General features: G+C 39.8%; 1 protein-coding gene across 1 annotated transcript in view; it reads right to left on the bottom strand.

Moving 5' to 3' along the window:
• ANOS1 (anosmin 1) overlaps positions 1 to 22,483 on the bottom strand; it is a 177,755-nt gene that overhangs the window by 26,102 nt on the left and 129,170 nt on the right. The window contains exons 7-9 of the mRNA XM_039520579.1: positions 14,964 to 15,169; positions 11,755 to 11,899; positions 4,573 to 4,728 (exon numbers count right to left, since the gene is read on the bottom strand). Of these exons, the coding sequence (XP_039376513.1) occupies positions 4,573 to 4,728; positions 11,755 to 11,899; positions 14,964 to 15,169 (507 nt within the window). The remainder of the gene's footprint in view (positions 1 to 4,572; positions 4,729 to 11,754; positions 11,900 to 14,963; positions 15,170 to 22,483) is intronic.

A 22,483-nucleotide genomic window follows, 5' to 3' on the forward strand; every position in this document is an offset into this window, starting at 1 on the left:
AAATCCAACTAGGGACCTATTTGTATTTTTAAGTGCCTAAACACCTTTGAAAATCTGCCCGTTAGTCAAGGTGGTTAGCTAACTGGTATTGACATGCCGAGTCTCCAAATGAGTGAAATGTTAATATCTTCACATGTAGCTTAACAGTGATTAGAAGAATTCACTTTATAGAGAGGCCTGATCATGGTTAACTAGACAAGAACGAATCTGAAAAAGTGAAAAACGTAAACTGTATAAACAGATGTTACTGAGGCAAAAGAAAGATGATGTTTTTGGAAACATACCAGCCTTTCTTGAACAGTAGAAAAAACAAACTAATTCGGACAAACAGTTTGTTCAATGGTTAGCCAATACATAGTTTTTTTAAATTCCTTGTTAAAATGAGTCTTTTCTGGAAATAATTTCCCAACTAATGTGACATTGCATGTCTTGTCAGCAATTTTGTAAAATTCCACAGTATGGTAAGCACACCCGAGACTACAGTGAAACTGTACACTCTAGACTACAGTGCACCCCGTACACCCTGGACTACAGTGAAACTGACTAAACTGGACTAAAGTGAAACTGTAATTATTTGAGGCAGTATACATGATAAAATAGTAAATGGCCAGGTACTCCAACACTGATCGCCCTCCTGCAGTAATTATTACTAACTGAAATAATTCCCCACACTAACAAATGTATTGTCCAGTGGGTCAGATCCAGCAGCCCTTACTCACTTTGAATAGTCCCATTAACGTAATGAAACTGCTTGCATATAGAAGGGTTGCAAGACTAGACCCAATGCCCATTAGAGATCTGTGAAGCATTCACATTATTTTTAACCTTGCAGGATGAAAATGACCTGTTATAAACAAACAGTCTACGCAGTCACTTCATTTATCTTCCTGCACTAAGAAAGAGCTAGTTTTGTTTTCCAATGATCTGGTTGTAAAAGCTTTCGTGGCAGCTTTCTATCTGCTTTGCCTTGCCCTGTGTTTTATTCTTCCCTGTAATTTAATTGATTATTACTGTTCAGTTGATTTATCAGACAATGCAGGATAGATTCTTTGCCCCTCCCTGCTTCAATCCCTGTTTAAGACATTCTTTGCTTTGCATTTCTGGTAAGTATTAAAGCAAAGAATCGAATCTGAATCCAAGTACAAATAGTTTTAAACATCTATACTTTCAAGCAAAATCAAGGGGCAAACAATTCAACACTAAGTGGAAACACTGATGAACTCAGTAAAATGATGTTTAATATGGGCCAAATGCTATAGTCATGACTCAGGCAGAATACTGATTGAATGGGAGTTTACCTAAGTAAGAATAGCTGTATTATCCCTAAATAAGAGCCACTAAAACATCAATTGTGTTGCAGCAATCGGTTTAGGACACAGTACTGTGACATTTTGCATTGGAAGGAAATCATCGCACTAAATTACAGTACGTTATTCTCACTGATGAGAATTACTGCAGTAAGTGACGAGAATGATTGAAGTACATCTATAGCAGGGGTTCTCCAACTGGTGCTCATGACCCTTCACGGGTTCACAAGGTGGTTACATGGGGGTTCAGAACTGTCAGCAACCTGGGGCTGACAGCTCCCAGCCCCCATTAAATTAAATAATCCTTCCCCCCCCCCTTTTTAATGTATAAGGGGAGAATCACACTCAGAGGCTTGCTGTGTGAAAGGGGTCACAAACACAAAAAGTTTGAAAACCACTGATCTATAGAGAATAAAGTTCCTCTTTTTTGATTCCATGGGAAATATCTCATTTACCCCCACCCCGCTCCCTGAGGGTATTTAATATTGGAGGAACTTGAAGGCTTCTCAGCCAAAGTCCAAAACCCCAGCTTCCTAGTCACCAAACCACTGTGGGGCAGGGGAAGCATGAGAAGCCTTTTATTTTTGGAGCTTCAGTCTTGACTATTGCACAAGATATTTTTAGGACCTTAATTGTCATAAGCAGCTAATCCTTTTAGGTTAGAGATTCAGAATTCATCCGTTCCTGGCAACAGACTTTACTCTCTGACTCTCCAGTTCCCAGCGCCAAGGAGTTAAAAGTGATTTGTTTGACTTGGTTCCACTACCTTACATAAATAGCACATAATTTCTAATTTCACACAGTCAAGATGGCCAGAAAATCCAACCACAAGCAAGTTCTTCTTTTCATTGATAAAATTTGAATTCATGCTTCTTATGGAATGTACAGTGTTTCTCTAATCCCAATCTGTGTCCAATGGAGGAAATGAAAGGAATGTTTTTCTTCTGAACAAGAAACCATTGTATCTGTCTAATTACTATATACTTTTGTGATAATTATGCTGGGTAAAATGATGTGTGTTTGCTAAGTGCTTTGCACAACTCGAGGTGTGGAGTTATTCCCGTTAACGCACATCCTGAAGTGCATGTATAATTGTCATCATAAAACAGCATTCAGCCTGAATATTATTTTAACACAGAAGACCAGATCCTACATTGCTTGCATGACCCAAATTCAGTGATATTAATGGAACATTCACAATGAGGCCTATAAAGAAGAGAAGATTGAGCCCAGAGAAGTCAATCTGGCCTTCCAACCTGTGGCATTCATTGGCATGCATATATATATATATAATTAGATGCTCTGGAAGTGCACTCAGTCATAAATAGAAATATGTATTGGAGGGTGTAGTAAAGCCATAAATTAATGTATTATAAAATAATGGATTGTATTATCCCCTACACTTCCTGGGATGGGCAGAACAGAAGCCAGGTTGTGGAAGGAGGCCGTGTAGTCTTCATTGCATCATTCCTCTCTTCCCTTGGCCCACAGAGACTCTTTTGAAAGTGCCACAGAGGGATATAGGTTTTCTGTGTGGGGTTATGATGTGCTGGTTTGGGGCTGCAGGGACAGCTGCAACATCACCATATTTCCTTGAAATACTCCAGATTTTTGCGGTAAGTTACAGGTCTCTGTGTGGATAGCGTGTGCCTCCAGGAAACCACAGGCCAAGAGCTGAAAACCCCTATCATTCATAAAAACAATTTTCTCAACACCAGTACCCCATCTAGTACTTCCCCCGGGGGAACAACAACAACAACAAATCCAAAATTCAAAGACAAAACAAAAATACCTGAAATAAACTAATCAACCAAAAAACAATCCTAGGAAGGGAGACGAGCCAGAGACTCTATAAAAATCACTAGAGACTGTACTGTTGCTAAGCTCTTTCACATAGAAGGTACTCAGATACTACAGTCATGGGCAGCAGTAGAAACTCTTAGATAGATAGATCCATGGTTGAAGGATAAACCTGGTTTCCAGACAGAAATCCAAGGAAACTTCACAAGTCTAAAGTTGTGGTTTCCCTGCATCTACACATGAGTAACCTGCCCAGCAGAATGATCTAGCTCATTGTAAACACATATACAAAAACAATTTCTTAATGATTATTAATATAGTACATGAACAACATTTCATTGTTTAAAGTTTTATTAAGAGAAGATTTAATGTAATTATTTATTAAAAATAAAATGGTTTCTTACAGATAAAAATAGCCTTTATATCAATATTTTATGTCAGTTTAACTGTCTTTCAATTCAGAGTATCTACAAAGCACCTTCTCTAGTAGTCACTTCATCCATCATTAAAACACAATCATCTCTGGTTTGGAGCATGAGAGCTGTTTAATATAGCTCACCGCAACACTTTGCAACCACTCATGACAATAAGTGAAGAAGAATACCACAACCACTTGCAACTGCAGCAGTAGATTTCCTTTCTTAGTTGTTATCTGGCCAAGATATGAGTACTAAGATCAAAATTCTTGTTAAAGAAATCATGAGACCTTTATTTTTACTGAATTTGTTATGCTACTTGATTAAAATAAAATGTTAGATTTAGAATTTAAAAAAAACATGCATACAAAAACAATATAGAGTTTTGAGAGGGGAGTAGAAAACTTTCTAACTATACTTTAACATTTCATTACACCTTGTGTTCCATTTCATGTCTTTTAGGGACAGAGATGAGCATGATTTCTACAACTCTTTTCATTGTTATTTGTATTAAAGTAGCAGAGGCCATTCAGGAGTAAGGCACTATCATAGTGGGCCCTGTGTAACTGCAAAACAAGACCAAGTCCCTGCCGCCAAAGAACTTTCACTATGCTCATGTTAAAAAGCAGGCATGACCCTCTCACTTTTAAAAGTACAGATTCTGATGCCCCTGACTACAGGTGTTCACACTTGTACTTCAGTTCCCTTGCTATTACTGCCCACTAGATCCAAGTCATCACTTTTCCTCTCACAATGCATCACCTCCCCCCAGCCTGCATCCTAAAGCCCTTCCTTATATACCACGACAGAGCACTGCTCCTCAATGCACAGTAGATGTGCATTCGCCTTGTGCATCCTCTTACCATCCAGGCTCCCCCGGAAGAACAGATAAGCAATGGTTCATCTGTATTTGGGCTTGCTAAACAATATTTTGGGGGCAGACCTGTTTAATGGGTTTCACTGTAAATATATCAGTGTTAGAGCTTCTCCACCTCTGACATAGATGGGTTCATGGTAGTCCCTGATTAAAGAGAGAACTTTCAACAAACCTTCTGTCTTCTTCCAGTAGACTTTGACCTGAAGCTGATTGTCTTGATAGAAAGGAGCTCCAATTTCAAGAAGACGAGCCGGTCTCCTTCTTTGAAAGGGTGGAAGAGGATCAACTAGTCCTTTCCGGGTTTTCCCAATTGGAGAGGTCTGTTCTTCTACAACATACAACACAATTAAGAAATATCTTGGTTTAATACGGTATACAATATAACTTACAGGGGGTGGGTGCTACGTTGAAATAAATATGTCTTTGGTATACTGAAACAGCTTACTAACATTTGTCAGTATTTAGGAACAGAATTTAAATATACCCCAGGCATCCTCAGTTTTAAAAAAAATATTGTATCCAAGCTTTGAATCAGCACTTTCACAACCTGAAACTTGCAGATTCCAATTTAGGGGACAATTTTTATATCTGATTATGAAACATGATGTATTTAATTACAGTACTTGAATGGAAAGTAAAGATGCAAATGATCAAGAAGCTGCTGAGGAATCAACAATATATTGCAAAGAAAGGAGAGGAGACTCAGGTTTGATTTATTCATTAAAATAATTGGATAAAATGTAAATTTGAAGGTTCTGCCTTATTTACAAGTAGTTTCAACTAAAGCACCAATTGCTTAATATTCATCAAATAAGTTGTAGTGCCTCGTTCCTTTCTTTAATCAACTTGTTCCTTTCCTTCTTTTAAGAAAAATCAAGCAATCACCAAATGTGGATAATTTTATTCTTTAGACACACACACACAAATTACTATAGTGTGACTTTACCATGACAAATTATAAGCGGGTTGTAAAGTTATACAAAGAAGGAAAAACAAAAATTGGACCCATAGGGTGTGTTTTGGTTTATAGGTGCATGCCCTGTTCTTCCCTGTATTGGTCTGTCGATTTTTGGGAACAATCAGGGGCTTGAATAAGACAATCCCTACATATCTATCACTTCAGAAAGAGGTATTCATGTTGTATGTTTCACAAGAATGAAACAGACAAGCAGAGTGGAATGATAAGGTAATATGTTCCTGAGCATGGAGAAACCTCTTAGGGTCTGATCCAAAGCCCACTGAACTTAATGAGAATCTTTCCATTAACTTAACTTACCTTACTGAGCTTTGGATCAAGTCCTTTGTTTTCTGTAGTTGGTTATCTAGCTGAAATGGTGGAACCAAAAAGATTTTCAAGATTAGGAGGTTGTGGTGGAGTGTCTGCCCCACACTGGCAGAAGAGGGGTTAAAGCAGCCCCAGGGAGGCTGCACAGGAAGCAGCCAATTAGGAAAGGGCTTGTAGAGACAGCCAATCAGGAGAAGGTTTAGAGAGACAGCCAATCAGGGCCAGGCTGGGCCATATAAGAAGCAGTGGTGTAGCCAGGTGGAGGGAACAGAGGGAGCGATAAAAAAAAAAGGCGCCACCTGCTGCAGCGCTTTTACTCACCTAGCAGCGCTCTGGGTCTTTGACGGCGGGCCCTTCACTAGCTCCATGTGTCTTCGGCGGCACTAATGGACCCGCCGCCGAAATCCTGCAGAGCGAGTGAAAGTTCCGCTGCCGAAGTGCCGCCAAAGACCCAGAGAGCCACGGGGTGAGTAAAATAAAAGCACCCCACAGGGTGGCGCCTTTTTTTTTTAATTGCTCCTCTGGGTGAGTAAAAAGGCACCAAGAAATTGACAAGGCGCCACTTGTGCTTAGTGGGGGAGTAGCTACACTACTAATAAGGACTGCTGAACAGAGCAGCTTGAGTCACTCCTTGGAGTTTGAGGAGGGAGGACTGGCTGCCCTGAAGGAGGGGGAAGAGACAGCACCATGGTCCGAGCAGTACTAGACAGGTCAGGAGAGCATGAGTGAGCTCCCGGCTGACCCCTGCCAGACTGAGTCCTTGATACAAGGGTGGAGAAGGTGCTAGGGCAGCAGAAAAGATGCCCAGGGAAACAGATGGTGGGGGCTGGAGGTGATGCAGTGTGTGGCTTCTGCCCCCACCCCCTTTGGCCCCAGTTGCCACTGACTCAGGTGGCTAGAACCTGTACTGCAGCCTGCAACTGAGGCAAGTGGCTGGTCAGAGGGCTGCCGGCCCTCCCAGAAGCGGGGAGAGAAAACTGAGTGGGGCACAGCTGGAGGGCTGTGTCCAGAAGAGGACACCGCAGTCCTGAGAGTGACATGGGTCCTCACGACAGTGGTGAGATGCCACTTGATGAAGGGGCACTGGTGAACCAGAGCTAATTGCCAGCATGGCCAGCAAGAGGCGCTGCAGTGGTGAGTGACACACCCCCTTACAGAGGCATGCTCCAATATATGTCATGATAGGTAAAATTTGGCTTGTCATCCTTGAAAAGTTATTTGCAGTGTTGGTCCCGTGATGTTAGAAAGACAAGGTGGGTGAGGTAATATCGTCTACTGGACCAACTTCTGTGAGTGAAAAAGACAAACTGTGGAGCTCGAAAGCTTGTCTCTTTCCCCAACAGAAGTTGGTCCAGTAAAAGATATTACCTCACCCTATCTCTCTAAGTATCCTTAAAAAGTGTCTCTTTGGCAATGAGAAATTATAATATTTGTTTAGCAAAAATACGCTGTAAATTAATGATATCTCCTTTAGTGATAGCAACAAAGAATCCTGTGGCACCTTATAGACTAACAGACGTTTTGCAGCATGAGCTTTCGTGAGTGAATACCCACTTCTTCGGATGCAATACCCACTTCTTCTTGCATCCGAAGAAGTGGGTATTCACCCACGAAAGCTCATGCTGCAAAACGTCTGTTAGTCTATAAGGTGCCACAGGATTCTTTGTTGCTTTTACAGATCCAGACTAACACGGCTACCCCTCTGATCCTTTAGTGATATATCCTATAATGGGACACAGGCTGAATTTAAGGGAATTAAGCCCCAAATTCCCACTGAAATTTAGCTCTGCTTTCTTAGATTCATTGATTCTAAGGCTAGAAGGGACCATTGTGATCATCTAGTTCGAGGCAGGCAACCTATGGCACGCGTGCCAAAGGCGGCACGCAAGCTGATTTTCAGTGGCACTCACACTGCCTGGGTCCAGAGGGCTCTGCATTTTAATTTAATTTTAAATGAAGCTTCTTAAACCTTTTAAAAACCTTATTTACTATACATACAACAATAGTTTAGTTATATATTATAGACTTATAGAAAGAGACCTTTTAAAACCATTAAAATGTATTACTGGCACGCGAAACCTTAAATTAGAGTGAATAAATGAAGGCTCGGAACACCACTTCTGAAAGGTTGCCGATCCCTGTAGTCTGACCTCCTGTATAACACAGATCATAGAACTTCTCCAAAATAATTCTTAGAGAATATGTTTTAGAAAAAAAATCCAATCTTGATATTTCATCCAATCCTCATTTACCTCTTCTGAGAGAATTTAGAGTAGAACACTAGCAAACAACAGGAAGGAAAAATAATGCTGACAATCAAATTATAGAGGCTTTGAATATCATATAGAGTTGTGTGTGTTAGATCCTTTATAGTGTGAGAATAAATGGTCTGGAATAGATATTTTTCTGGCATTTTCCATACTGATTACTTTCATACACAACAGCAACTACGATATATAGTACAATCTATAAATTATGTATACTCAAGCATTGCAAAAATCTCTGGGCTAGATTCTCAGTTGATGCAAATTGATGTAGCTCCACTGAAGTCACTAATGAATAAATAACAGCTAACACAATCATAATATTCATGTAATATTTAGCTTTCTGTGAATATCCTCACACTCACGTGAATGCAAGCTGTTTATGCAACTATTCATGAAAAAATGAACAAAGAGTTGTGAATCAAAGTGAATTGAATTGATTTGTTGTCAAAATGAAATCACAGGCTTTAATTAAATTAATGTTCTTGAATATTTGTATGCAAATCTACTAAGGTCAACTCTACTAAAGACAATAACAGAGGTTTGAGACCAACCAGAAGTATAGCTCAATCATGTACTTGGATTTAAAAAACCCTAAAAAACCAGTCAAAGCAATAACCTAAAAATTCACCAAAGTAATATTAAATCAATCATGAGCAAAAAGAAATCAGAAATAAGGTAGATAGCAGACTTCACAGAAATATAATCCAATCTATTTTCTGAAGCTATAGAGGGTAAAAGAGTCGAGGAGAAATCAGACTATCCCAAAGAAACTGTTGAAGAGAATTTAAAGTTAGTTGTGGTGATGAGTTCCATTGAAGTGAACAGTAACTGATGAAACCACGCAACTCACATATGCAGTTTAGAATAAATGAACCCCTGTTGGTAAAGATTTTGTAAGTCAAATATGATCTGCATTGGAGTCTGGAAGCAGAAAAGTGTCAGAGAGTAAAAAAGGAATGTGAAGGAAACATCCCTCTTTCCCTTCCCTTCCTCCTCAGCAACACGACCTGTTAGTGAACTCAGCAGTGAGAGTGCAGAGGCTCAGTGCAACACAGACTTTGGGGGCACTGGTGCTGCATCAACACAGTGCCCAAAACAATGAGCCAGATTCTGATGTTAGTGAAACTAGTCTGAATCCAGAAGAGGATCCACCAAACAAAAAGGAGAGTCTCCAGATTTACACCAATGGAAGAGAGATCACAATCTGCCCAGTGACTGTGCTGAAAGCTATCTAATAACATTAAATACTAATTCATAGCACTAATATACCAACTTTCATCAAAGAACCTCCAAGTTCTTATGAAAAATAACTGACTAACAAGACCCCTCTGGAGTAGAAAAGTAGTTGTTATTATCCCCATTTTACAGATGAGGAAAGAAGTTGATTGTGAAAAGTCACTCAGTGAGCCAGCATCCAAGGACATGACTTTTAGTCCCTGATCTCAATTCAATAGTCTAACCACTTGATCATGTGTCATTGTGTCTATAATTTACATGGTTAACACTGTTCTATTAAGTTTTTACTTTAATTCAAGCTCACTTGATTAGTTTTATGATCAAAATCTGCTTATTATCTGCAACAGATCTGCTAAGTCTTACATAGTTGGGGTTAATTTTAAAAGCATTTTTTAACCAGAATTTCACTATGATGCTGCTGATGATGAATTGTGAAATGTTTCAATAACACATTGCCAGTCCCCTACATATTTTCTTAGAATCTTACTCATATCAAATATTGCCACTATGAGCCTTGCTTCAGGGGAAAGATAGCACAATAATTCTGATCATTTGTCCTTTGCAGTTCTGTATTCATGCCTTTGCTATAAGACAAGCAATAGCTCTGCTTACATTTGAACTACTCAGTTTTGTGATCTGTTACTACAATCTGTATAACCAGTAAAGAGATTTTGCTGACAAATTCTGGGCTGATTCTGTTCCCAGGAAAATAAATGGTAAAAGTCCCACCAAATTCAATGGGAGAAGGACTAAACCCTTAATTTGCAGTGCTTTGGTAACATCAACCAGAGTCAGCCTAAGCATTGTTGCCTATTCTCATGATTTTATGGCAAGTCCCACAATATTTGTTGATTTTCCTTAAAAAGCCTTAGAATCATAATATTATGTGAGAATCTCTTTTGTTTTTTAAAAAAGTAAGGCCCAGATCCTCAAAGGCATTGATTTCAATGGGAGTTAGGCACCTAAATACCTTAGAGGATTTCGGTGTAAGCTTCTAACCCTCATGGTTGCGGAGAAAAGCTTAAAAACCATGAAATCTAACAGCTCAAAAACCAGGAAGGAAAACACACACACCTCTCCCCCAAATAATGACTATTAATCTTATGATTTTTAAGATAATCTCATGATTTTTTTAGAGCTTGGCATATAATTTTTGAAAGCGTGGGGCTGGCAGTTCTGGGGCCTGCCGAACAATTTTTCAATCCTTCCCCTCACTCACCCACATACACACACACACCAAGCACAACTTACGTGTACCTCACAGCAATGACACTTCTGTAAACAGATCTAGCCTGAGGGCTTGGAGAAAGATAGCAAAATAATCCTTTGGGGTATATCCAAATGTAACTGACTCATTTCATATAAAAATAATGTATGTGTGTTGTAGGTGGAGGGAGAAGGAAACTCAGTTCCATCTCTCCCTCCTGCTTCAGGAAAAGAAAAGCACCATTGTATTTAACATATTTTTCTTATGTTCTTATGTTCTTATTGTTTATAATGGGTTTTTTGCATATTTGTTAACTTTTATATCTAGGTATATATAGAATATATCTTATTTGTATCCAAAACAGACTGAACATGCTTGCTGAGCGGTCCAACTACATTAGCAATCAGAATATTCAGTACTGGAATACAGAATGATATGAGTTAGAAAAACTGTTGCAATTAATTTTCATTTTGCTTATAACATAAAAGGGAAACTAATGCGAAAGGAATGAAAGATGGGAAGAGCAAAGATGGGTAAAATGGCAGACTTTGGAAACCATTTGTGCTCTAATCCTGAAAACTATTACTGTCATAAGCATCAGTGGTTGGATTTGGTTAATCAGATGACACATCAGCAGTTGGAAGGGCAGATCAATCTTGACCTTGACCTTAGACAAATTATTATTCAAAGAGTATTTAACTAAGATTGAGTGTCACAGTATAGGCCCCTCGAGATTTAAAGAATTTTTCCACTGTATTGTTTAGCATGTGAGTTTAGTTTAAGAAAGAACTTAATACCTCAAGACTTCATCTTGAAGGTAGGTGCTGTGCATGTGATACAAGATTGTGATTAACTTCTTGTCAACCAGGGACATACAGTTTTATATTTTAAGATCCTAGTAGGAGAATAAATCCTTTGTCCGAATCCACAGGATATATAAATTTGGACTAAGATCTGAATTTATGGGCTACTTGAAGTTGTCAACATTTTAAAAACTTTTGCAAGGGAAGATTGTACCATTAAGCCAGTGGTCTGGGATTTGCTTCTGCTCTATTTATTGGGAAGTTTAATGTGTATTTGGGGGAATTTTAGCACTAATATAATATTATGACCCTGATCCTGCAAATATGCACGTTTAACATGTTTATTTTTTTAAGTAATTTTCAAAACAGGTGAGGTAGATAAGATTTATAGCCCCAATTTACAGATGAGGAAACAAAGACAGAAAAGTTAAGTGACCTGACCAAGACCACAGAGGCATGCTATTATACAGCCACCTATAATAGATGGGGTTTTTTTTAAATCAGAGAAATCATCAGTTAAAACAGAGCATAAGAGGAATTGGATGCAATTACTTACTATTAATAGTTGTTTGAGTTGAGCTGAAATAGAGAGAAACCTTGGTGCTTTTTAGTCGTACTTGTCCCCAGTATGTTACTGCTTGCAGTTCCACCATGTAGTTGCTGTTGGGTTGCAGTCCTTCCAGGACCACATAATTTTGGGACTATCATAAAAGAGAATATACACACAAAACAGTTATGGTATTACTGAAATACTGGCTCTCATTAAATTAAAAGCAGGCCTATTGTCTTAGGCACACAAAACTCTTGTTGGAATGAGAAAGAATTATTTATAAATTTCACCAGAACTCAACTTGCTTTCTTCTTTGATTTTTATTTCATGCTTTCTTTCATTTGGACTCTGTTTTGCTGTGTTGTTTTTAAAATGCTAAACTTAGTGATGTCTACAGAACTTTCCTGTCTTTAGTAAATACAGGCATCAGCTGTTTAAGCCAAGACTAAATTTCTTTTTATATGTATAACAAGTTTTTTCTGGTGCCAAAAAGAATTTGGCCAGTGAAATCTAAACTTTGTGTTTCCCAGCTCCTGGACAGACTCAATTAGCTAAGCAACAGGAAGCTTTGTCTAGAGACAGCTAGTCTGAGGACAGATAGAACATACTGTGCAGTGTATTGAACAATATTTTTCTATTTGCTTCTGTTGTTAAAATACCAACAAGAGTGCTTTTCATCTTTGTTATAGAAAAAAGAAACAAACAAAAAACCCAACAACAATTCAGTTCTCCAATGTCACCGCATGGAGAGGCACATAAACTAGATTTTCATTCTCTAGTTAACAATCCGCAAAGTAGAGCAATTCCCATAAGACTGCAAACAAGAGACAGCCTTTGTGAATTCTTTGCATTTATTTATAGACTTATTCCTAAAAATGCACCCATTGTATATTTTGTCAGGCACAAATTTTACTCTGTGTTTTTATTCTGAATTCCTTGTTACTTCTCTAGCTTTCTTATGTCAACTAGCAGTGTCATTTCAACCATGCAGTGTCATATTTAGATGATCATAATGGTCCCTTCTGACCTTAAAGTCTATGAGTCTATATTTAACACCAAATAGTACGTTAGTAGTAACTAAAAGTACTGCAAATTAACAATCATTACTTGGTTTGTTCAGAGATTGATATAAAATTGATTAAGCCTCTTGATTTTCCCAGTTCATGTGGTGACATTCTTCATTTTTAAATACTGTAGGACAAATTCTCTGCTGGCAACTCCACTGACTTCATATAGATATAATCATAAAAGCAGGGACTGGATCACTTCTAAAAGCAAAATTGGTTAAAAAGTTTCAGAGTGATCTTATTAAATCAGAGGAATACATCTCTCCATCCCTGGAAATGTGCAATTTTGTTTTTTAGAAAAGTTGTTCTAATATTTAATGGGTCATTGATTAGAACTGACTTCAGTGGAGTTCCATCAGGGAATTTTCCCCTTTAATACTATCACTTTATAGCTTTCACAGTATGCTGTAAAAGAACAAAGCACAATAAGATACCTCTCTGCAGAGGTATTGTAGGGGCTAATCTCTGCTTTTGGATGAATGTGCTTGGTTGTCATAGGCTTCAGTGATAGCTGTGAACATATCTCATGGCCAGAACATGGATCTACTAACAAAAACATGTCACCTTGTATGATGGAAAACTGAGATAATGATATTTAATCCTTTGTAAAGTGCTTTCAGATCTACTGATGAAAAGTGCTATATAAGAGCAAAGTATTATTTATTATCCGTTCTTAAAACATCTTGATGTAATATGCTTCCTACTCATACATCCAAAGTGGTTTTAATTAAAATAACACTAAGGATCCAATTCTGTTTTGAATTTCCTTCATTTTGTGATTTAAAGGACAGCCTCACTACATACCTGGCTAGGGATCCATGGGATTGGGGCCTCTTTGGTTGAAGACCTCTGACCTATAGTACTTTACCTGGGAACTGCAGACTTCACTACCTGCCTTTTATATGCCAGCTCTACTCCTGTGTCACCCAGTAGAATACACAGTGGTTCTAAGACAGCAGAGATACCCCGGAATGCTACCCTCCCTTTCTAGGTGTTTCTACCATGGGGCTTTGAATTGAAGAACAACACATAAAACCAGAGTCTCTGGTCCACTAAGTCCACTTTATGTCATGTGAAACATGGCTAGAAATAGCTAGTGAACTGCTCTTGCATAGAGGAACTCTCTGCTGGTGGAACTCTGGTGCCCCCCAATCTGCAGTGTGAGGGGACTGGGGCATGTGTCAATGGCGTTCCAGGGAGTGATTCCAGGGAACAGAGCTCCATTATGCCTGATCCTCTGTCATAGTGGAAATTAGAATAGGCCCCCTGCTGCTCTCACTTCCACTAGGGCCAGGTGGCTGAGGATCAGAGAGCTGAAATCACCTCCTTGTGGCCCAACACTCTGCACTACGTTCTCAGATGTAGTGGAGAATCAGGACTGTAATATATTGCTAGTATATTGCTCTTAATGTAACTAAGACAAGAATCTGGCCCATGGCCTTTAATTGTTTCTATTTCTATTACCTATTAAGCTATTATAAAAAGAAAATGCAAAGTGCCTAAAGGGATCACGGCAGCTAGTTTTTCATTAAACCAATGTGTTACATATCAATTCAGAAGCTGACAATCTTCTCCAATGGAAATATTTCAGTGCATTGGTACAGTAGGATTATTTAAGAAGGATTTTGTTATTATCTTGGACCTACATGGTAACTAATCCATCAGAAATGACTCTGATATGAGCAAACATATCAGAGATCCCTTGATATAATGAAAGAACTATGCTATAGATGACATTTTATTAAATGAGCATTCCAACATTCAGAGGCTTTCAGTAAAATAAGCCTTACGTTAGAGAAATAATTAGTGTTATATATTAATTGTACATCTACAATAGATTCCAGTTTATCTGGATTTAGACACTTGGAAATATTTCCATCTGTATATATGGTTCAATTCTATTGTCAATCAGCACTTGCTCCTCCCTTTGACTTCAATGAGCATCTAAAGAACAATAGCAATGCTTATTTCTAAAAGCAAAACTAGCTATAAAACTATCAGAGTGATCTTGAAAATTAAAAGGAATACATCTTTCCATCCTATTTATTTATGTAATTTCACATTTATTTGGTACAGCACAATTTTGTTTTTTAATATGCCATGACTGAGTAGGAGCATTTGTGCCTCATTTTCCAGTTTACTCCTTACCCCATCAGTAGTCTTCCTTCTTTTCTTCTTAGCTGGGATGACAGACTTGCTGCTGACTGTCCAGCTCCAGAAGACTTTGTAGTGATGAACTGGGATATCAGGTTCTTCTGGGAGATCCCAAATAATCCTTACATTTACACTTCCATCACTATTTGTAGTGGAGTTGGCAATTCTGAGATTAGCTGGGGCTGGTGGAGCAGATGGGTCTGGAGTAAAAAACAAAACACAAAAACCCAAGAATATGAAGTAATATGGATTAAGTAAAGATGACCTTTCTCAGTAACTATTCTACAGATTTAACTGCTGAACTCATAACACCAGCTATCATCATCAAAGTTTGCTTCATTCTTAAGAAACAACTGAATATGTTTCATCAACTTTTGTAAATTATACCACTTGGAATCCAAACTCTTTTCAAACGTACATTCTGGGATTAGGTTTAGTTGTGCCATTATTCTGCAAGTATTGTTCAACATTTATTATGATATTCAGTAAAAAAAAGTATTAAATTACGGGTTTTACTTCTGGCTGAGATACAAAACACATGTAAGGAACTGTATAAAACAAAAATGTCCAAGAGAAAAATTAACTTCCTTCCAGGAATGGAGAGTAAAACACTGAATTTTTCTCTTCAGTATCCTAAGAGAATCTCAGGAGATAAAATCTATGTATGTCCCTATCTATCTGTCCATCCTTCAAGGTTCTGATATCAGTGCTCAACGCCATAGTATTTGAGCATTTCCTTAGAATAAAAATAACAAAGAAACATCTCTCTTCCTTTCCTGCAGCTAATCATACTATACATGCTCATCATTCCAATCTATGCATTCTATTTCAAATAAATAAGATCAAGGAACGAATCCTTGCATCTTACAAGGCATACTATTTTAATTTCTGGTAAGTAATGTGGATCCTGCAACTGCCTCTGTATTTGTGGACCCATGAATCACCTTAATGATTTATATAGCCAACACAATTCTAATGTGCCTATCACCTTAAAATCTAGGCAGCAATACTATCTTTATTCAAGGATCTCAAAGAGCTTTGTGAATATAAATTAAGTCTCACAACACTTTGAGGTAGGGAAGTACTATTCTAGCCATTTGATAGATTTATTTGGATTTGTAATACAAATAATTTAAATAATTTAAAACAAAAAGACCATTTTGAAAAATACAGCTAAAAAACAGCCTCCCCCAAACCCAAAAATAACCACAGAAATAACTATAACATCCTTACAATACTGTCAGCCTTTATCACATTCCTTTTTCTCCAGGAGAGAGAGTAAAGCCTGAGTAAATATGGCATGCCTCAAGATTTACCTCAAGGTCAACATATGGACTATTCCTCACCATGCAGGAGAGTGAATTCAAAAGCTGAGGACTCTCTCAAAGCATGTCCTACCAACACTGACCCCTCTTTCAGGCAGAGGAGGCGTCCAGCTTGGGCAGTTCTGCTGTCTGCAGCTAGGACAGTATGGCATGGACAGAGTGGCAAACTATGGCATACACCAGCAAGTCAGTGACAGAGCCCAGAAGAGAATTAGGAGGCAGTCCTGATTATGAGACCCTATACTACAGGTGGGGCTGGTAGCACTGCTTATTAAGGTTGCCTAACACTTCCCATTATAAGATCCTACTTTTTAATTGCTTCTAACTTTCCCAAAATATAAGTGTTTGGGCTGAAATTTTCCTTGTCAAGTGTCTGCCTCAGGCTGAATAGTTTTGCAAAATTTCAGCCTAAATGGTCCAGATGTTTCTAAGGTCTGGTCTACACTACGAGTTTATCTTGAATTTAGCAGTGTTAAATCGAATTAACCCTGCACCCATCCACACAACGAAGCCCTTTACTTCAATATAAAGGGCTCTTAAAATCTATTTCTGTACTCCTCCCCAACGAGGGGAGTAGCGCTGAAATCGACATTGCCATTTTGAATTAGGGTTAGTGTGGCCGCAATTCGATAGTATTGGCCTCAGGGAACTATCCCACAGTGCACTATTATGACCGCTGTGGACAGCAATCTGAACTCGGATGCTCTGGCCAGATAGACAGGAAAAGCCCCGCGAACTTTTGAATTTTATTTCCTGTTTGCCCAGCGTGGAGTGCTGATCAGCACAAGTGACCATGCAGTCCCAGAATCAAAAAAGGGCTCCAGCATGGACTGTATGGGAGATACTGAATCTGATCTCTGTATGGGGAAATGAATCTGTTCTATCAGAACTCCATTCCAAAAGACGAAATGACAAAACATTTGAAAAAATATCCAAGGCTATGATGGACAGAGGCCACAACAGGGACTCAACACAGTGCTGCGTGAAACTTAAGGAGCTGAGACAAGCATACCAGAAAGCCAAAGAATCAAATGGATGCTCATGGAGGGAGGGGCAACTGACGACTGTAGCTATCCCATAGTTCCCGCACTCTCCGAAAACCATTTGAATTTTGGGCTGAGCTCCCAAAGCCTGAAGGGTCAAAAACATTGTCGCGGGTGGTTCAGGGTATATGTCATCAGCGTGTCCCCCCCGTCCACCCTCCCCCATGAAAGCAAAGGGAAAAAATTGTTTCTCGCCTTTTTTCAATGTCACCGTATGTCTACTGGATGCTGCTGGCAGACGCTGTGCTGCAGTGCTACACAGCAGCATCCCCTTGCCTTGCCTTGCCTTGCAGACGGCAGACAGTACAGTAGGACTGGTATCCACTGTCATTCCCATCTGCTGCTGCCATGGGTGCTCTTGGCTGGCCTTGGTGAGGTCGGCCGGGGTCTCCTGGGCAAAAATGAGAATGACTCCAGGTCATTCTCTTCTTTAAGTTTTGTCTAATGGAGATTCAGTCGTGCCTGGAATATCATGCCAGCTGGAGGCTTCTGCCTCAGGCTGCTCTCCCAGTCATCAGCACCGCACAGTCATGCCTACTCCTTGCTACCAGGGTTCACAATCAGATACTTAGACCTCTACATTTTGCTGCAAATAAAAAAATTAAGCTGCCATTTAGAACTGTCCCCCAACAAACATATCCTGGGACATTTTGTATTGAACTATGAACTATTTTTCCAGAGTATTTAGCATCACATAGTAACTTATAACTTCAAAACACAACTCCCATTGACTTCATTTGCAGCTGTGAATGCTCAGCACTTCTGTAAACCAGACCCCAGGGTCTGAAGTCAGGCAGCCAGAAAATGAGGAACACATAATTAGTAACCATCTGTGAAAAGTTTGGTGTCCTGCATCACCTAGGAACTCTGAGGCAGAGGCTAGGATAAAATCCAATTCACCAGAGCAGCAATCAGCTCCCTTAACCAGAAGACCCTCCTTTTTCTTCTTACAATCCTGTCTCATTCACTACACACTTCCCAACTTCTGCAAGAAATGAGGCTGGGGTTAGGATGACAATATTTCCCAGTACTGAATATGGGACACCAGGTAAACTTACTCATATTCAAGCAAGTTCAACGGCAATCAATCAGAACTATGCAGTACAAACATTAAAATTAACATGAAGTTGACAGAGCCCCTCTTAAAAAGAAATACTGCATAGTTGGATTCTTTTTATTTAACTTCTTTAAAGCTTTAGGGTTCACATGGGGAGGGATGACACACACACACTCCTGTACCCCTCTCTCACACAGGGGGGGTGACCAATCGACTAAACCCTTCCTGCCAAGCGCTCTCTTCCCTACATGCCTGGCTGGGCTCCTGGGATAGACCCAGCTCTCTGGATACCTGGCACCGCATTTTCCTGAGGCAACACGTGTTGGGAGGGTAGGGGGGCACTCAGGGTAAGAATGTGGCCTGCAGCAGCAGCCTTTCGGCACTGTGCGGGAAGGAAGGGGTGTGAGCTGTTTCCAGCCTCAAGGGAGGAGTAGGTGAGGAAAGGATGACCTGGCCCGTGTCTTTGCAGAGTTCATCTCTTCTCCACACATCCCGTGGCTGGAAGCAGTTTGTCCCTTCCTGCCCGCAGAGTGTCGAAAGGCAGCTAACACCTCCAGGCTGTTGCTGGCCACCGACAACCCAGCCGCTTCCTGTCCCCCAGCTACAACGCAGGCAGGAAGGGGTTAAGCCCTAAGGATGCATTGTGCACCAGGGCCCAGGGAACCTGACTGCAGGGGCTTCAGCAAACTCAGTTAGAGAGTTGGCTCAGGAAGGGAAGTTGCCTAGGGGATGGAGCAGCCCCATGCTCCCTGGGGTCAGGACCCAGTGTGTGTGGGGGGGGGGGGTGGAGAGGATGGATGAATAGGGTGCTAAGCCCCTGACCCAGGGGTTGCTGTGGAGCCTGCAGGTTCAGGACGTGAACAGGCTGGAAATCGCTTCCCCCTGCCCCTCCAGAGCTTAGCTGAGGAGCGGATAGGCTTCCCCGTGCCAGTGCTGTGCAGGGGCTTTGGCACATGCAGGGCTCGGCTCCTCCTGGCCAGCGCCCCAGGCCAGAGGGTCTTGGGTTTTCCCGGGGTGCTGGGCCAGCCAGAAACGGGATGCGGGGCAGGGCCCTGCAGGCCAAGAGTCAGCACACAGCGGGGACTGTGCTGACGGATCAGCAGGGGGAGCGGCCGGCCCTGAGCACTGCATCTTCACCCCACCACAAGCCTACACAGCCACCCCCTCATCAGCCACTGGACCCCCACACACACCGCTGGTGGGCAGGCGACTGGTGAGCAGGGATCAGGACAGCAGCAGGACCCGCCAGTACTGATGGGTGAGGAGGGCACTGAAAATACAGGACAATTTGCCCATTTTTAAGAAAAAGTAGGGACACCTGCAGGAGGGCTTAAATATGGGACTGTCCCTTTAAAAACGGGGCATCTGATCACCCTAGCTGGGGTCCTACACACAACAACTTCCTTTACTACACACCCCAATTCATCTCCAGAGCAGGTCCATCCTGTGCACTGAATGTGGCAGAGATCCTGAGAGAAAAATAGTGTGTGAGCATGTAATTAAAGACTATATCATAATGCATAGGCACAAGGGGACTAAATTAAGGTAAACAACATCACAATGAAGACAATTGACTCATACAAAGAGTGAATTTGGCCAATATTTTAAATGGAAAGCTCTTTAGTACAACAAGACAATTTGTCTTCATTTTTTATGCTTGTTCTAGCCCAACATCATCAGCATCAAAACACTATGGAATTGTAAAAGAGAAGTTCTTGATCCAGAGGAAAGCAGTGAAACAAGAAAGATTTACACTTAAATTTAAAAGTATATCAGCTAGAATAACACATTTTGCCAAATGTCAAGGTATATTACTAGCTTATAACAAACAAAGTAATATGGTTGAAAAGACTCATTTTGCACGTGAACTGTAGGCCTAATGAATCATCACTTATTAGCAGAAATAAAGCTGGAGGTGTATACAAGGGACACCAGACATTCATTTACTGCATGATTCACCTGAGTGTTTTATAATGGTAAATGAGCTGTTAAATGAACTTTCCAGGCACAGAAAGTTCGTCAGATAATCCCCAGGATAAATGGTCTCACTGAAAAATTCCATCACTTAGGGGATGCAAACTGACATGATCACAGTTAATAAGAACAGCATTTCCTATTTAAAGATTAGCAGATGTGAAATAATGAATGGCTTATTACTGTCACTAAACAGGAATTTAAAATAATAATGGCTGCTCCTGTTCCTCAAATATTCCGCTCAACCTCATTTTTGGTCATAAAAATTACCAAGTATGCTTGACTTATTGGACTCGGGCAATTCAATCTGACTTTCCCTAGTAATGAGGATTCCTCACTTCTTCACACTTGCTCTAAATCTTTCAGTTTTCTTGGAAACCAGTTTCCTATTTTCCCCCAGGTGAAGTGTTGCCCTTATAGTCACTTCCATAACTGTGAAGAATCCACTGCCTCAGTCTTAAGTACATAATTAATCTAGCTATGTATATTGGGAGAACAACTATGAGTGATGTATTTCCCTAGTTAATCTTAAACTAATGTCGGGGACTGTGCTCTATTATAATTTATCGTCTACTTTCTACATATGTTAAAACAATCTGTACATGACAACTGTCATATCACAAGGAAATTTATTGAGATCAGTTAAAAAGATATGGTTCATAAATATATGTTTCATGATTTGAGTGCTATGGGCCAACTTCTGAATTTGTTACTAATGACAAATCTTTGACTGACTTAAAGTTTTAGCGATTTATTTTACATATTTTGTATATTGTATGATAGTGTGAGAAGCAATAAATGTTTTATCGGTATGAGTGCTGGATGTGCTTCAAGGCACTATGATAATGCCAATAAATCAACATCATCATCATCATCATCATCATCTTGCCCATCACAGCAAAGCCATAGGTGAATTATACAGGTCATCTCATGTGAGCGTCAAGTAAACCAGGTGACACTATTATGTATATGTTACAGAAGAATTATTTTAAGGGTATTTTACATAGTATGTCTTTGCAGGTGGAAGGATACAAAAAATAAGTTATTGAGACTATTTTTTATCCCTTCACCTATTAAGATGGATGGCTTCATTTTTATAGTGCAATTGTAGAGGGCTCAGGGAGCTCATAAAAACATCTAAAAATGAACTGAAATAGCTTCTCTAGATGCATAACTCTGACAACTTTAAAATCTGTTATCTCCAGCTTATTAAGGGCTAGAAACAAGTGCTGTGTGTCCCTTTGAAGCTGGGACTCTCCCCTTCCCAACTAGATAAAGCTTCTGCTTTTAGCCTGGTGGGACTGCAGGTAGTGGATATTTTTATGTATAGAAAAGTTCCTAGTACCCATCCTGTAAAGTGACTGTATGTCCTTTTTCATATGATACCTCCCAGTGTCCTGGAAACTTTCAGGAAACCTGAAATGTCCCTATTTTTTAATTTAATCAATGAAAACATATGGGGTGAAATCCTGGCCCACTGAAGCTAAAGGCAAAACTCCCATTGAATCACAGGGTCAGGTTTTCACCCAGAGTATTTTTTATAACTACAAAATGTTGGTGAAAGACATTGCTATACCAAACAACATTTGCTCTGGCTTTACCAGAAACCAACAGACCAGCTGAACAAACATGCAGTGTGATGAAAAACGTTTGGTAAGAAGTTAAGAGGTGAATGGGAATAGATGCTACCAGAGCTGTTCTTTTGCTGAAATGGAATGTTAACACCATTCTTCAGAGTTCCATGAAAAACTCATTCAGAACGCTAAGGCCTAGATCCTAACTTCATTTAGGTGCCTAAATTCCTCTGAGGATCTGGTCCTACATTCCTGGAAAACATTCTTCTTTTCTTTTCATGTGACTCCTGCTGAGTCACATGCCAGCAGTAGTGACAACACCACATATTTTTTCCAAGTATTCTCTTTTGTGTACCTATTTTGTGGTCTGAAAAATGTCACCACAATTTTTTTTATTATTATTTTTATCATCCTGGTCCTTGGACTTTTGGGGGGAGAAATTTCACATTTGAGGGTGAAAGAGGTAAAAATTCTCTAGACTAGTGATTTTTTAAAAATATAGCACTGTTTGAAGTTGCTTAAAAATTTGGAATATCAGAAT

This window comes from Mauremys reevesii, linkage group 1 (assembly GCF_016161935.1).
Source record: "Mauremys reevesii isolate NIE-2019 linkage group 1, ASM1616193v1, whole genome shotgun sequence".
Taxonomy (NCBI): domain Eukaryota; kingdom Metazoa; phylum Chordata; order Testudines; family Geoemydidae; genus Mauremys; species Mauremys reevesii.